The sequence below is a fragment of the Pelophylax lessonae genome (assembly GCF_965119305.1).
Source record: "Pelophylax lessonae genome assembly, chromosome: 5".
Taxonomy (NCBI): domain Eukaryota; kingdom Metazoa; phylum Chordata; class Amphibia; order Anura; family Ranidae; genus Pelophylax; species Pelophylax lessonae.
This window is the reverse complement of record NC_138772.1, coordinates 184,350,205-184,362,793: the sequence shown is the minus strand read 5'-3', so window position 1 is coordinate 184,362,793 and position 12,589 is coordinate 184,350,205. Positions and strand designations below refer to the sequence as shown.

Sequence of the window (12,589 nt, the reverse complement as noted above, 5' to 3'; positions counted from 1 at the left end):
TTGTGGTTATAACCAAAGGAACAGGTGCAAGTTGGAACTGATGTAGGTTTTCCAGAGTTCCTGAAAAATGTATAAATCTAGTGGTCAACTCCATATTGCAATTTTAAAAATATATATTTAACCACTTAAGCCCCGGAAGATTTTACCCCCATTCCGACCAGGGGGTATTTTGCGATTCGGCACTGCGTGACTTTAACGGACAATTGCACGGTCGTGCGACGCTGTACCTAAACAAATTTGGCGTCCTTTTTTTCCCACAAACAGAGCTTTCTTTTGGTGGTATTTGATCACCTGTGCGATTTTTTGATCACGCGCTATAAACAAAAAAAGAGAGTCAATTTTGCAAAAATAGCAATATTTTTCACATTTTTTTATATGAAATTCCCCCCCCAAAAAAATGTGAAAATCAAAATTTTTTAACATTTTCGGCCAATTTGTTTTATGCTACCTATGTTTGGTAAAAAAAATCGCAAAAAGCGTATTTTGATTGGTTTGCGCAAAAGTTATCGCGTTTACTAACAAAGGGAAAGATTTTTGTCATTTTTGTTGTTTTTTTTTTAACGCGTAATGGCGGCGATCTGCGGTTTTCTTTTTTTTTTTTGCGGTACTGCGACATTGGGGCGGACAGATCGGACCCTTGACTGACATTTTTGACACTTTTGGGGTTACCAGTGACATTTCTACAGTAATCAGTGCGCTATATATGCACTGTTACTGTAAAAATACACTGGTAGTGAAGGGGTTAACTTTATTTGGGAGGGAGGGGCTGTGTGTGTCCCTAGGGGCGTGCTTTCTACTGTGATTGGCTGTGGCTTGAGCTGTAAGGACACTGATCAACGGATCTACATAGTAGATCCGTGTGATCAGTGTTTTTACACCGAGGAGAATGACAGGCGGCTTGTTTACACAAGCCGCCTGACTTTCTCCCTCTCCCCGCCGATCGCCGAGTGACCGGCGGACATCGGGTCCGCCAGTCACACGCGCGGGGGGGTCCGTGACCACGCAGGAGCGGGAGCGCGCCTCCGGGGGCGCGTGCTCGCTCCCTAGACCCTCACAAGCTAGTGACGTAGCCCTACGTCACTTTGCCTGTGAGGGGCTGACTGCCGACGTAGATCGGCGTTAGGCAGTCGGCAAGTGGTTAAAGGGAGCATGTAACACACAAGAGACCTGGGAGAAAATCTCAGATGTCGAGATGAGCTCAGGCATCTTCCGAATTCATCACTAACCTGATCCCCTACTTTTTTTGTGCTCTAATTTGCTGCAGAGGGGGTAAATGACTTTGCCTGGTCATATCGGCAAATTGCCTCAGAGGTAGGGCTCTTGCACACGGTCCGCCTCCGTAGGCGGATCCGTGTTGCTCAGCGGGGATCGATCCGCGATCCCCGCTGAGCCGGCGGATGACAGCTGCGTCTCCGCTTGCAGAGCGGAGATGGAGGTGTCTCAGCCCCCGCTGCCCTCTATGGGGGATCGGATGAGAGCGGACCGCTTGTCCGCTCTCATCAGATCCGATCCGATTACTGAACGGATGGAAAAATAGGGTTTCCATCCGTCCAGATTTCACGCACAGGATCGGATGCGGATGGCAGCGGGTGTCAGCGGAGGTGTCTCCGCTGACACCCGCTGCCCCATAGAGCTGCATGGAGGATCCGATCAGATCCGCCTAAACTGACAGGCGGATCTGATCGGACCGCCCGTGTGAAAGAGCCCATAGACTGCTTTTATGTGAATGTTCCACATAAATATGCGGAATGGTGACAGTGTCCCTTTTTAACTGTCAGCAAATTAATAAAGCCTGATGCTTTTTCTAGTGGTTCGCATAGAAAGTCCTTACAGATTCCACATGGTGAAGCTTTGAAAATAGGCAGATCATGTTGTCTAACCATTCCAAAGTCAAGGTATAATTGAATTGTTTATACTGGTTTTGTGTTCCAATCCTTTCCCTATACTTAGTGAAAGAAGGTAAGTAAAAAAAAATGAGATGTGAGGAAATTACACAGAAGAAATAATTTTGATGTAAATGATGCCTACAAGTATATGCTGAAAATGGGGGGGGGGGGGGGGGGGGTATAGCATGAATTTAAGAGGCATGTATTACAAGACCTCCATTCAGGTACTCTCTGATTACTGTGTAAACACTTTGAAACAGTCCTGAACCTTCCCTACCATGGAACTTATGAGGATTTGACTGGGAAACCAGGGACCATTAACTCCAATGCCAGTACTTAAAAATGTATGTTGAGCTGCTGGCTCTTAGTTGGGATACTTTTCATTCAGATATCGAACAGAGTAGGGCCTGCAGTCATTTACACATGTTGGGTATTGTATAAGATACCTGCTCCCCATTCTAACGTGATCACAGCCTCTGACAAAGGGAAGTCTTCCAACTAAATTCAGTCTTGGAAGTTATCAACATAACTTAGTAAGTGGATTTATTTTTTTTTTTTCTATATGGTAAGTTGTTTCTAGCTTTTAAACATCTACGTAAAAAAACATTGCTTCCACAGAAAGAGATGAGTAATTCAATTTAGTGGGTTGCTACTGAAAAAAATTGAATGATAGGCCATATCCAAAAGCAGAGATACCCATCTGCCATATTTTTTTTTTTTTTTTTTTTTAGGACACCAGTTTGGTTAGGTTTGATGTCATAGATTCACTTTGCTATAATGTTAATTTGGTCAGTGTAGATTGTTCTTTCTTAGCAGAAGTCTGTAACAGGGAGAGCTTATGCTGGATTACAGGTAGTGTTTGTTAGAAGTACAAGATTGAAAGAATTGTCCTAGTAATAGGATAGATTTAAATAGAATAGCAGATTTATAATTAGTGTGTGTGTGTGTATGTATATGTGTGTGTATATGTATGTATATATATATATATATATATATATATATATATATATATATATATATATATATATTATATATGTGTGCGTGTGTGTGTATATATAGATAGATAGATATAGATAGATAGATAGATAGATACATATATAGAGATAGATACACACATAGATATACATTTATATGTGTGTGTGTATATATTATATACACACACATTGTGTGTGTGTGTGTGTGTGTGTGTGTGTGTGTGTGTATGTATGTATGTGTGTGTGTATGTATATATATATAATATATGTACACACACTTGTGTGTGTATATAATATATACACACATATATATATATATATATATATATATATATATATATATATATATATATATATATTAAAAAAAAAAAATATATATATATATATATATATATATATATATATATATATATATATATATATTAAAAAATATATATATAATTTTTTTTTTCATTGATGTTTTTGGAATGTTTATATTTTGTTTTATATATTTGTTTCTATATTTAATGTATATTTTCTTTGATTTTAGGCCGCCATTGTACGAATTATGAAAATGAGAAAGGTCTTGAAACACCAGCAACTTCTTGGAGAAGTCTTGACCCAGCTATCATCAAGATTCAAGCCACGCGTTCCTGTAATTAAGGTATATAAAATTTATTTCAGATTTGTGTGGAATGCCTGGGTCATATGTTACCTGCTCATACCTATGTCACCCAGTAAAAAAACTTCTCTGTGAATCCCTTTTATTTGAAACATGGGAAAACAGACCCTGGATTGATGGTTTTTTTTTCTGCTCATCAGGTTCATGTCCTTTTTTTGTCCTACAAAATGTAGTGCAAGAAGGCAAACCACCATTGCAACATTTTCTGTTCTGCGATCATCCTGATCTGTTTGTAGTCTGCAGTGATAACAATTTGGCAGTCCTGGACTGGGGTTTTAGGAACTTGATGCAGAATGGCTGACACTATTAGCTTTTGCAATGGATTATTTAAACATGAAATCCAGAAATGAATAGCACCCAGTTGCACCAAGCCAACACACTCACCCTGCATCTCGCCCCAATGCACTGTATTTCCTGAAAAACGTCAGGTGCAGTATTTTACACATAAATTGGGTGTGTGAGCAGCCCATTAAAAATGAATGGGTTGCCTTTAATGCAATGCACAATAATATGTGTGTGTGTGTGTGTGTGTGTGTGTGTGTGTGTGTGACCATATCAAACAATTGTGAAACTGTCCTTACTGTTCAATGGGGGTTGGGAAAGGGAAAAGATGTGCAAGTGTTAATTGCATCAAAGAAAAATTAGGTTTCTCTGTCGCTCATTGACAGACGCAGTCCTCCTTGATTAATATCAACTCAGGTTATACTGCCCTCTACAGGAGTAGGACTAGGCAGAAAAGAAAAACGTTCTGGCCACACCTTTAGGGGCAGTCCCAGAGGGTATATCCTCTCTCTCTCTGCTACAGGAAGTCAGTTTTTTTTCTGTCTAGTTAGGAGTAAGGACCTAAGTTCCTTGCTGGGATCTTTGGTCCTGGCAAGATTTTTTAGAAATACTTTTTTAGGCAGCTTTTCTTCTCCAGTGTTCCTGTGAGATCTTCAAGCAAGTACGCTGAAACTGGGCGACGGGCTGGATGTTGAGATCCAGTGGTCACCCCAGTTCAGCCTGCGAGCGCGTGCAGGCCATAGCTCCGCGCTGGGTCGGCCGCGACATAGTCCCACTGGACGGGGACTGACCCGGCGAGTTAAACGTCTCGCCTGGACGCCAATGACCAGCAGAGTCACGGCGTCCAGATTGGTCGACAGCCCCCCCACTCCGCCTGGTTCCGGTATGGTGAGTAAAATGTTCCCCCTCTCCCCCTGCCGGGTTTGTTGGTGGACGTGGGCCCCTCTCTGGGATGGATGGACGTGATCCTAACAGGTGTCATCCCCCTCTTAAAAGCTTGGTTTGGGAGCTGACTATCTATAGTCACTAGATGACACCGTAAGGGAGATGACTGTAGTCAGTGGCAGACTGCTAAAAGGCATTACTGTTGAGGTATAGAGGTGATAGTATCCTACCTGACAGTATACAGGCCGATGCCTATGCCTGGATACAGCATCCGCAGGTCGCCATCCTTCCATAAGCCGGCGCAGGCCGCACAGCCTCCCACAGGCCGAGGACTACCTCCCGCAGGCCACACAGGCCGAGCGCACACCTCCCACAGGCCGCTGCTACCTTGCACAAGCCGCCGCCATTTTCCCACAGATCACACGGGGCCGCCATATTGGCGTAGCCTTGTGTCTCCAGCATGGGGGCGGCCATGTTTGAGGTGACCAAACACCTTGTGGAGTAATTGGGAGGCGCCGGAAGGCGTCTAAAGGGGCGGAGCCGCCTCCTTTACATGGGAAAGCAAGCCAAAGACTTCCTGTCTGTAACAGACAGTGCTGGAAGCAGGTGAATAGAAACTTCTGAGCATCAGGTGGTGAACCTTGGGGTCTCTCTCTCTCTCTGTGGGGTCCAAAAGCAGGTAACACTGAGGGGCGCTGCTGCGCTGGGGGACTAAAAGAAAAAAAAAAAACGTTTTCTTTTTTTTAAAATTGCAATTTTTATTTTTCTTGGCAAGTGTCTTGTATATCATGGACCCTGCCACACATGTATCCCCCACCTGATCCCCTCGAGGTGGCTGCAGGACCCTCCAGTTCCTCACAGAGTATTGATGCATTATCAGCAGTTTTGGAGTCTTTGGTATCCCGGGTGGAGATGGCCTGTCAGGGACGGGGGTCAAGAAAGCGACCCCCGCCTACCCCTATTTCATCTGATACTTCAGATTCTAAAATGGTCATTGCAGCAGCAGGTCCCCCTGCTGGGGCTGTTGTCTCAGATAATGTCTCCTCAGATAGTGAGGAGGATGTTTCTACCTCCGCCATAGCACAAGAAGAAGCGTTGGTGGACGCACTAGTTGTGTCTGTCCGGGAAACCTTAAGACTTGAGGTTACACCGGCAGAAGTAACCGAGATGGAAATTCCTTTTGGGACTAGTAAGCCTACCAAGACGGCGAAGGTTTTTCCCTTACCCAAATGTTTTGGTAATAAAATTAAAGAGGAATGGGATCATCCGAAACGAATCCTTACTATTTCCAAACGCATTGCTAGACGCTATCCGTTTGAGGAATCCCTCATTAAAAAATGGACGGTACCACCAGTGGTGGATCCACCGATTTCCAGACTAAATAAAGCCACTGTTATCCCGTTGGAGGACGCTCCGTCCTTTAAGGATCCGGTGGATCGAGAAATGGAAGCGGAATCCCGCACTGTTTTTTCCCTGATAGGGTCAACCTTTAGACCAGTGGTTGCCATTGGTTTAGTTTCACAAACATTGACAGAATGGGCAAAATTGCTACACCATGACTTAAAGGGGAGAAGTATCCCCCCGGCAGCGTCTGATTTGATGGAGCAAATTATATGAGGACTACAGTTCGTCTGTGACGCAGCCCTGGATGCCACTCTCTTGTTAGGGCATGCATCGATGTCAGCTGTAGTCCTCAGACGTGTGCTGTGGTTAAAGTGTTGGTCGGCGGATCAAGGTTCCAAGAAAGCTTTGGCTAATCTCCCTTTTCAGGGGGATCGCCTATTTGGGGCCACCCTAGATGAGATCATAAAGGATGTCACTGGGGGCAAGAGCACTTTTTTGCCGCAGACTGCTAAAGCTAAAGGACCTCGTAACAGGCGAGGACCTTCCTTTTCCGCTCATAAAAGGTTAGTTCGCTCCGCTGGGGCGAGCGTGAAGGGCAAAGCCCCTTCAGGAGGTTTCAAAGGGCGCTGGTCGGGTAAACAAAAGACCGACTCAGCCAAACCTGAAGATAAAACTAATACAGCCTGAAGGTGCGCCCCCACCCAGCTCAGGGGTGGGGGGGACGTCTTCACCGGTGTTCAGATCCAGGGCTTTCCTGAATCCCGGACTAAGGAGTTCAGGAGATCATACGATCGGGATACAAGATGGAGTGTCGATCACTTCTACCGGTGCAATTCTTCCCTTCCAACATTCATATGCTACAGGGAGCGGTAGTTTCCGTTCCTTGAGCAGAACATTTTCTTTACTTTTTCCAAAGATCATTCCCAGTTCCCTCCAGGAATCGGATCCGGTTGAGCGAGCGGACTAGGGAGTCTCTGGTCCGGTGACTCCGTTCTCTAAAGCTCAGCCAGGAAAAGTTATCACTTCCGATAGGAATCAAGTTTCTGATAAATGTGTGGGAACTGATCAGACTTGGTCTGATTGCCTGGACCAAGCAGCTCTAGGGCAGCCTGGTTCGGATCCAGTCAGACAATGCCATGGTGATGACTTAGGTCGATCACCAAGGATTTCACCAGCTGTGTCTTCAATAGGGCATCCCGGAGGTGGATCTGTTGGCATGTCGGCTCAACAGGAAGGCGCGGAGGTTGGTAGCTCGCACCCGCGATCCTCAAGCGGACACAGCAGACACGCTGAGCGCCCCGTAGGGGCAGTATCAGCTACTATATGTCCTCCCCCCTCTCAAGTTGCTGCTGAGATTTCTCCGCAGGATAGAGGTGGAAGGAACTCCAGTTATCCTGGTAATTCCGGGCTGGCCTCGTCAAGCCGGGTACGCCGTCTTGGGCAGACTAGTCGCGGACGCTCCTTGGAGACTTCCTCTCAGGGAGGATCTGGGGTCTCAAGGACCGATCTTCCATCGTGCTTTACAGTCGCTGGCTTTAACGGCCTGGCCATTGAGACCCAGGTACTGAAGGACAGGGGATTGTCAGCTTCAGTGATCCCTACTCTAATTAAAGCAAGGAAAGCGACTTCCAGCAAAGTCTATTATCACACATGGAAGGCTTATATCGCGTGGTGTGAATGTTTGGGATTTCCCCCACGTACCTATTCGGTGACCCGAATCTTGGCTTTTCTGCAAAAGGGGGTTGAGCAGAAACTATCCTTGAGCACTATCAAGGGTCAGGTTTCAGCGTTAGCAATCTTCTTTCAGAAGCCTCTGGCTACTCATTCCTTGGTGCGGAATTTCATCCAGGGGGTGCGGCACTTGGCTCCGCCAGTGCGCGCGCCCTTACCGCCCTGGGATCTTAATTTGGTGTTGTCGGTTCTGCAGAAACCTCCCTTTGAAAATATTAGGGAGATTCCCTTGCTTACATTATCCCAGAAGGTGGCCTTCTTGGTGGCTATCACTTCTGCACGCAGGGTGTCAGAACTGGCTGCATTATCGTGTCATTCCCCATATCTGGTGATTCATAGGGATAAGGTAGTTCTTCATCCGAAGCCATCCTTTCTTCCTAAGGTGGTTTCAGACTTTCATCTGAATGAAGATATTGTGCTACCTTCCTTGTGTCCTAAGCCCAGTCATCCTCGAGAATGTGCGTTGCATTCCTTGGATGTGGTGCGGGCAATCGGTATACCTGAAGACTACGGAATCGTTCCGTAAGACGGATTCACTTTTTGTGATCACGGATGGCCCCAGAAAGGGGCTGCCTGCATCTGCCGCGACTATCTCCAAATGGATTAGGCAGACGGTGGTACAGGCTTATTCTATTAAGGGTCAGAATCCTCCGTTCCCTGTTAAGGCGCACTCCACTCGAGCGCTCAGTACTTCCTGGGCCTACCGCCATCAGGAGTCAGTGGTCCAGGTGTGCAAGGCGGCTACCTGGTCGTCGGTGCATACCTTTACAAAATTTTATAAAGTTGATGTGATGGCATCGGCGGATGCCTCATTTGGCCGCAAGGTTTTGCAGGCTGCAATTTGAGGAGACCGGTGGTCTACCTCGAGGGTTTTTTCCCATTGGAATTTCAGTTGAGTCTCATCTTTTGATTGATGAGCCTTTAAAACTTCTAGTTGGCACCGGTTGGGCCTTCTAGATTGGATTTTGATTTCCATTTTCCCACCCCTCATTAGTGGCACTGCTTTGGGACGACCCGAGTTGATATTAATCAAGGAGGACTGCGTCTGTCAATGAGCGACAGAGAAAAATTGATTTTTGTAAGATCTTACCGTAAAATCCTTTTCTCTTAAGCTCATTGACAGACGCAGTACCCGCCCCTCTGTTTTTGAGTTGGGTTGGGTTAAATTCTCTAAACACTGCTTTGTGACATAACTGACTTCATGTAGCAGAGAGAGAGAGAGGATATACCCTCTGGGACTGCCCCTAAGGTGTGGCCAGAACGTTTTTCTTTTCTGCCTAGTCCTACTCCTGTAGAGGGCAGTATAACCCAAGTTGATATTAATCAAGGAGGACTGCGTCTGTCAATGAGCTTAAGAGAAAAGGATTTTACGGTAAGATCTTACAAAAATCCATTTTTCTTATCCTGCTAGTGGTGCATGAGAAAGCTGGATGCAGAAAAATACAAATCGATGGCAAGCAAAATGGCTTCCAGTAATGTATTTTATCTGTATTTAGCGTTTTTTCTGGAGTTCAGCTTTAAACAATCTAGAGGCCCCATTAACATTTGGCTGCTCTGAAAACGTGGGCAGAATCACATGTTCCTGCCAGCGTTTACAGAAACGTAGTAAAGCACCCTATACGCTTGTGGTGCCATTATTTCGTAATGGCACCCCAAACGCGGTACAATTTTGCTGCTGTTGTCACATGACAAAATGCATACCGCTCCATGGCTGAAGAGGTTCTGGAGATTCTTTGGTAGGTTTTGTCGAGTGACCCTTCAGTGTGAAATCACGTACTTGTGATAGGACACAGTGGAGTCAGTCGGACACGATGTTCGACGGGATTCGGCGCTCATTCCAGAGAGAGGCTGAACAGCAGTCTGTCTATGTAAACAAGGCAAAACGCCGTTCTGTGAGAGGGGAAGATGGAGATCTTGTGTTTCTGCTAAGCAGGAACACAGATCTCTGCCTTCCCCCCCCCCCCCCAGTCAAAGCATCCCCCACACAGTTAGCAAGCACTCCCAGGGAACACATTTAACCCTTTGATCGCCCCGGAGGTTAACCCCTTCCCTGCCAGTGTCATTAGTTCAGTAACCGTACATATTTTTAGCACCAATCACTGTATTAGTGTCACTGGTTCCCAAAAACGTGTCACTTAGTGTCCGCCGCAGTCCCGCTATAAGTTGCTGATTGCCGCCATTACTAGTAAAAAAAAAAAAAAAATTGCATAAAAATATCCCATAATTTGTAGACGCTATAACTTTTGCGCAAACCAATCAATGTACGCTTATTGGGATTTTTTTTTTTTACAAAAAACAGAATACATATTGGCCTAAATTGATGGAAAGAAATTGTATTGGATATGTTTTATAGCAGAAAGTAAAAAATATTGTTTTTTTTATCAAAATTGTCGGTCTTATTTTGTTTATCGCGCACAAAATGAAAACCACAGATGATCAAATACCACCAAAAGGAAGCTCTAACTGTGGGGAAAATCAATTTTATTTGGGTACAATTTTGCACGACCGCGCAATTTTCAGTTAAAGTAACAGTGCCGTATCGCAAGAATTGTCTCGATCATGAAAGGGGGGTAAAGCTGAAGTAGTTTTTATCACCCTTCCGAAATACCTTAAAACCTGAACTATAAAAAAAAAAAAAAAAGGCTATGCGTACTTTCTGTACTACCTTCTCCAAGCCTACGACTTCACTTTAGAGAATTGGTCACTCTGCCTGCATACACACGAATCTTAATTTCTTTGTATTGTCCTAACATATCCCTGGAATTGATTGTCTGATTGTACTGAAATGGCCTCTCACACTTTTTTTTTTTTCCCCTCCCAGAAATGTATCGATATCCTTATAGAAAAGGAGTACTTGGAGCGCGTAGATGGAGAAAAGGACACATACAGTTATCTGGCTTGAATAAGAAAAAAAAGAGAAAATTTTATACTTATTATTTAGAAATTGCCTGATTGGATAAATGTCATTTGTGTGACACTCAGCAGATAGTGAAAGTGGTATGATGGAAAGAATGGTGACACAGAGGAACTTCATAGGAGCTGAATTGCTGCCACTTGGTCCGACACTTTTTAACAACCCAGAAACAGGACTCCCAAATGCCAGCCTGGGGACTGCCACCATTTCAAGCATGTAAATATGGATATATGGACACCTAAGCCCTTTTAATTTAGGAACTGAGGGGAGCCTGTACCCAAACTGATGTTTGCATGCTACCACCTCCCTCCTTTTAAATCAGTCCAATTTTGCTGTACAGGCACCAGATGTCAATGAAGCTAGTTCTAATTATATTGGCAGCACAATGACCTAGAGTATGGAATGGACCTAATGTAATCTGCTATGAAATCCCATTTGTATAGTGTGTTTCATTTTTTTAATGTGTGAAAATAAAACCGAAAAAAAAAAAAATTCAAACATTTCTGTACGAGTTGTGTTCAGATGTTAACCCCTCTGAAATGTGATCGCCAGCTAAAATCGTCATAGAATGACCATCTGTTGGTAAGGAAATATAAAATGCTTGTCTCACAGTGGCAAGATGTGCAAGTCCTTAACCCATGTGGGATATCTATGAATGGATGGGTGGAGATGCAGCATATTGGTAAATGTTTGTGGACCTCTGCCCATCACATTTGTATGGGCTTTTGGACTTTTCCAAACTTTGGGCATTAATATGGAGTCAGCCTCCTCTTTGCGGCTATAACATCTTCCACTCTTCTGGAAGGCTTTCTATAAGATGTGGGGGCATGTCTGTGAGAACTTTCAGTCAATAGCACATTTGTGAGGTCGGGTGCTGATGTTGGACAAGGAGACCTGGCTCGGATTCAGCATTCCACTTCATCTCTACAGTGTTCAATGATGGCAAGGCTTTGTGAAGGACACCCAAGTTCCTCAACACCAACCTATTCAACCCATCTTCATGGAACTGGCAATGGGCACATTTCTGCTGGAACAGAAAATAATCTTCCCCAAACTGTTGCCACAAGCTTGGAGGCACACAATTGTCTTATATGTCTTTGTGTGCTGTAGCCATAACAGCTGACTTTTTTGGAAACTTAAAGTGGTTGTAAGCCTCAGACATGAAATATGACCTGAACATACCCCTAGTGTGTGCTTGTCTCAATACAGAGCACTATATGCCATTTCTGTCTGCTGCTCCATTCCTCTATCAGCATGAGTCACTTCTGACAAGTTTTCCTGACACCATGACAAAAATGGTGATGGGAGGGAGCAGCCTCAGCTCTGTTGCTGTGTGAAGGGGGCATGTACTTTCCTCCAATTAGCTCTCAGAGCTCTCCTCACTAACCTCTGCTCTCTGCTTTTCAGAGCTGAGACATCCTGCACTTTGGATGTAGGGGAAAGCTGCAGAAGAACAGGTACAACATATATAGGAAGATTTGTTTTCTCTCTGTGTATCACCTGAGGCCAGTCACTTCACTGGGTATATAGAAGGGTTTACAACCACTTTAATATATTGAAGAGTTGTCCACAAATATTTTACCTTCTAGTGAATTTGTGGTAAGTGATCAGGCTGTTGGAATTCTACTGCTCCTTTTCAGTGTAATGGTGCCATCTACTGAATGTTTTTTAAAACAAGAGATGGCAATCTATTTCCTTATTTTGCTTTCAGATTTTCACATTGTAGCACAAAACTGGCATTTCTTATACAAGTATCGTCAGAAGATGTATAACACCCCCGCCCCCAAACTGGGGATTTCAGTGCACATTGCACTTGATTTTATTAAAATATATGCAAGGGTTTTCAAATAAAATATTTTATTTCTGTCAGTGCTGACTGTACTTCACTTCTTTCTGAAGGCTAAATTATGGG

The 12,589-nt window shown here is 44.4% G+C and overlaps 1 protein-coding gene across 3 annotated transcripts in view; it reads left to right on the top strand.

Moving 5' to 3' along the window:
• Nucleotides 1-11,179, top strand: part of CUL1 (cullin 1) — a 171,015-nt gene extending 159,836 nt beyond the window's left edge. For all 3 annotated transcript variants that reach the window (XM_082258155.1, XM_082258153.1, XM_082258154.1), the window contains exons 21-22: nucleotides 3,390-3,503; nucleotides 10,585-11,179. In XM_082258155.1, coding sequence (XP_082114281.1) covers nucleotides 3,390-3,503; nucleotides 10,585-10,665 — 195 coding nt within the window. In that variant the 3' untranslated portion in view covers nucleotides 10,666-11,179. The remainder of the gene's footprint in view (nucleotides 1-3,389; nucleotides 3,504-10,584) is intronic.
• The last annotated feature ends 1,410 nt before the right edge of the window (nucleotides 11,180-12,589 follow it).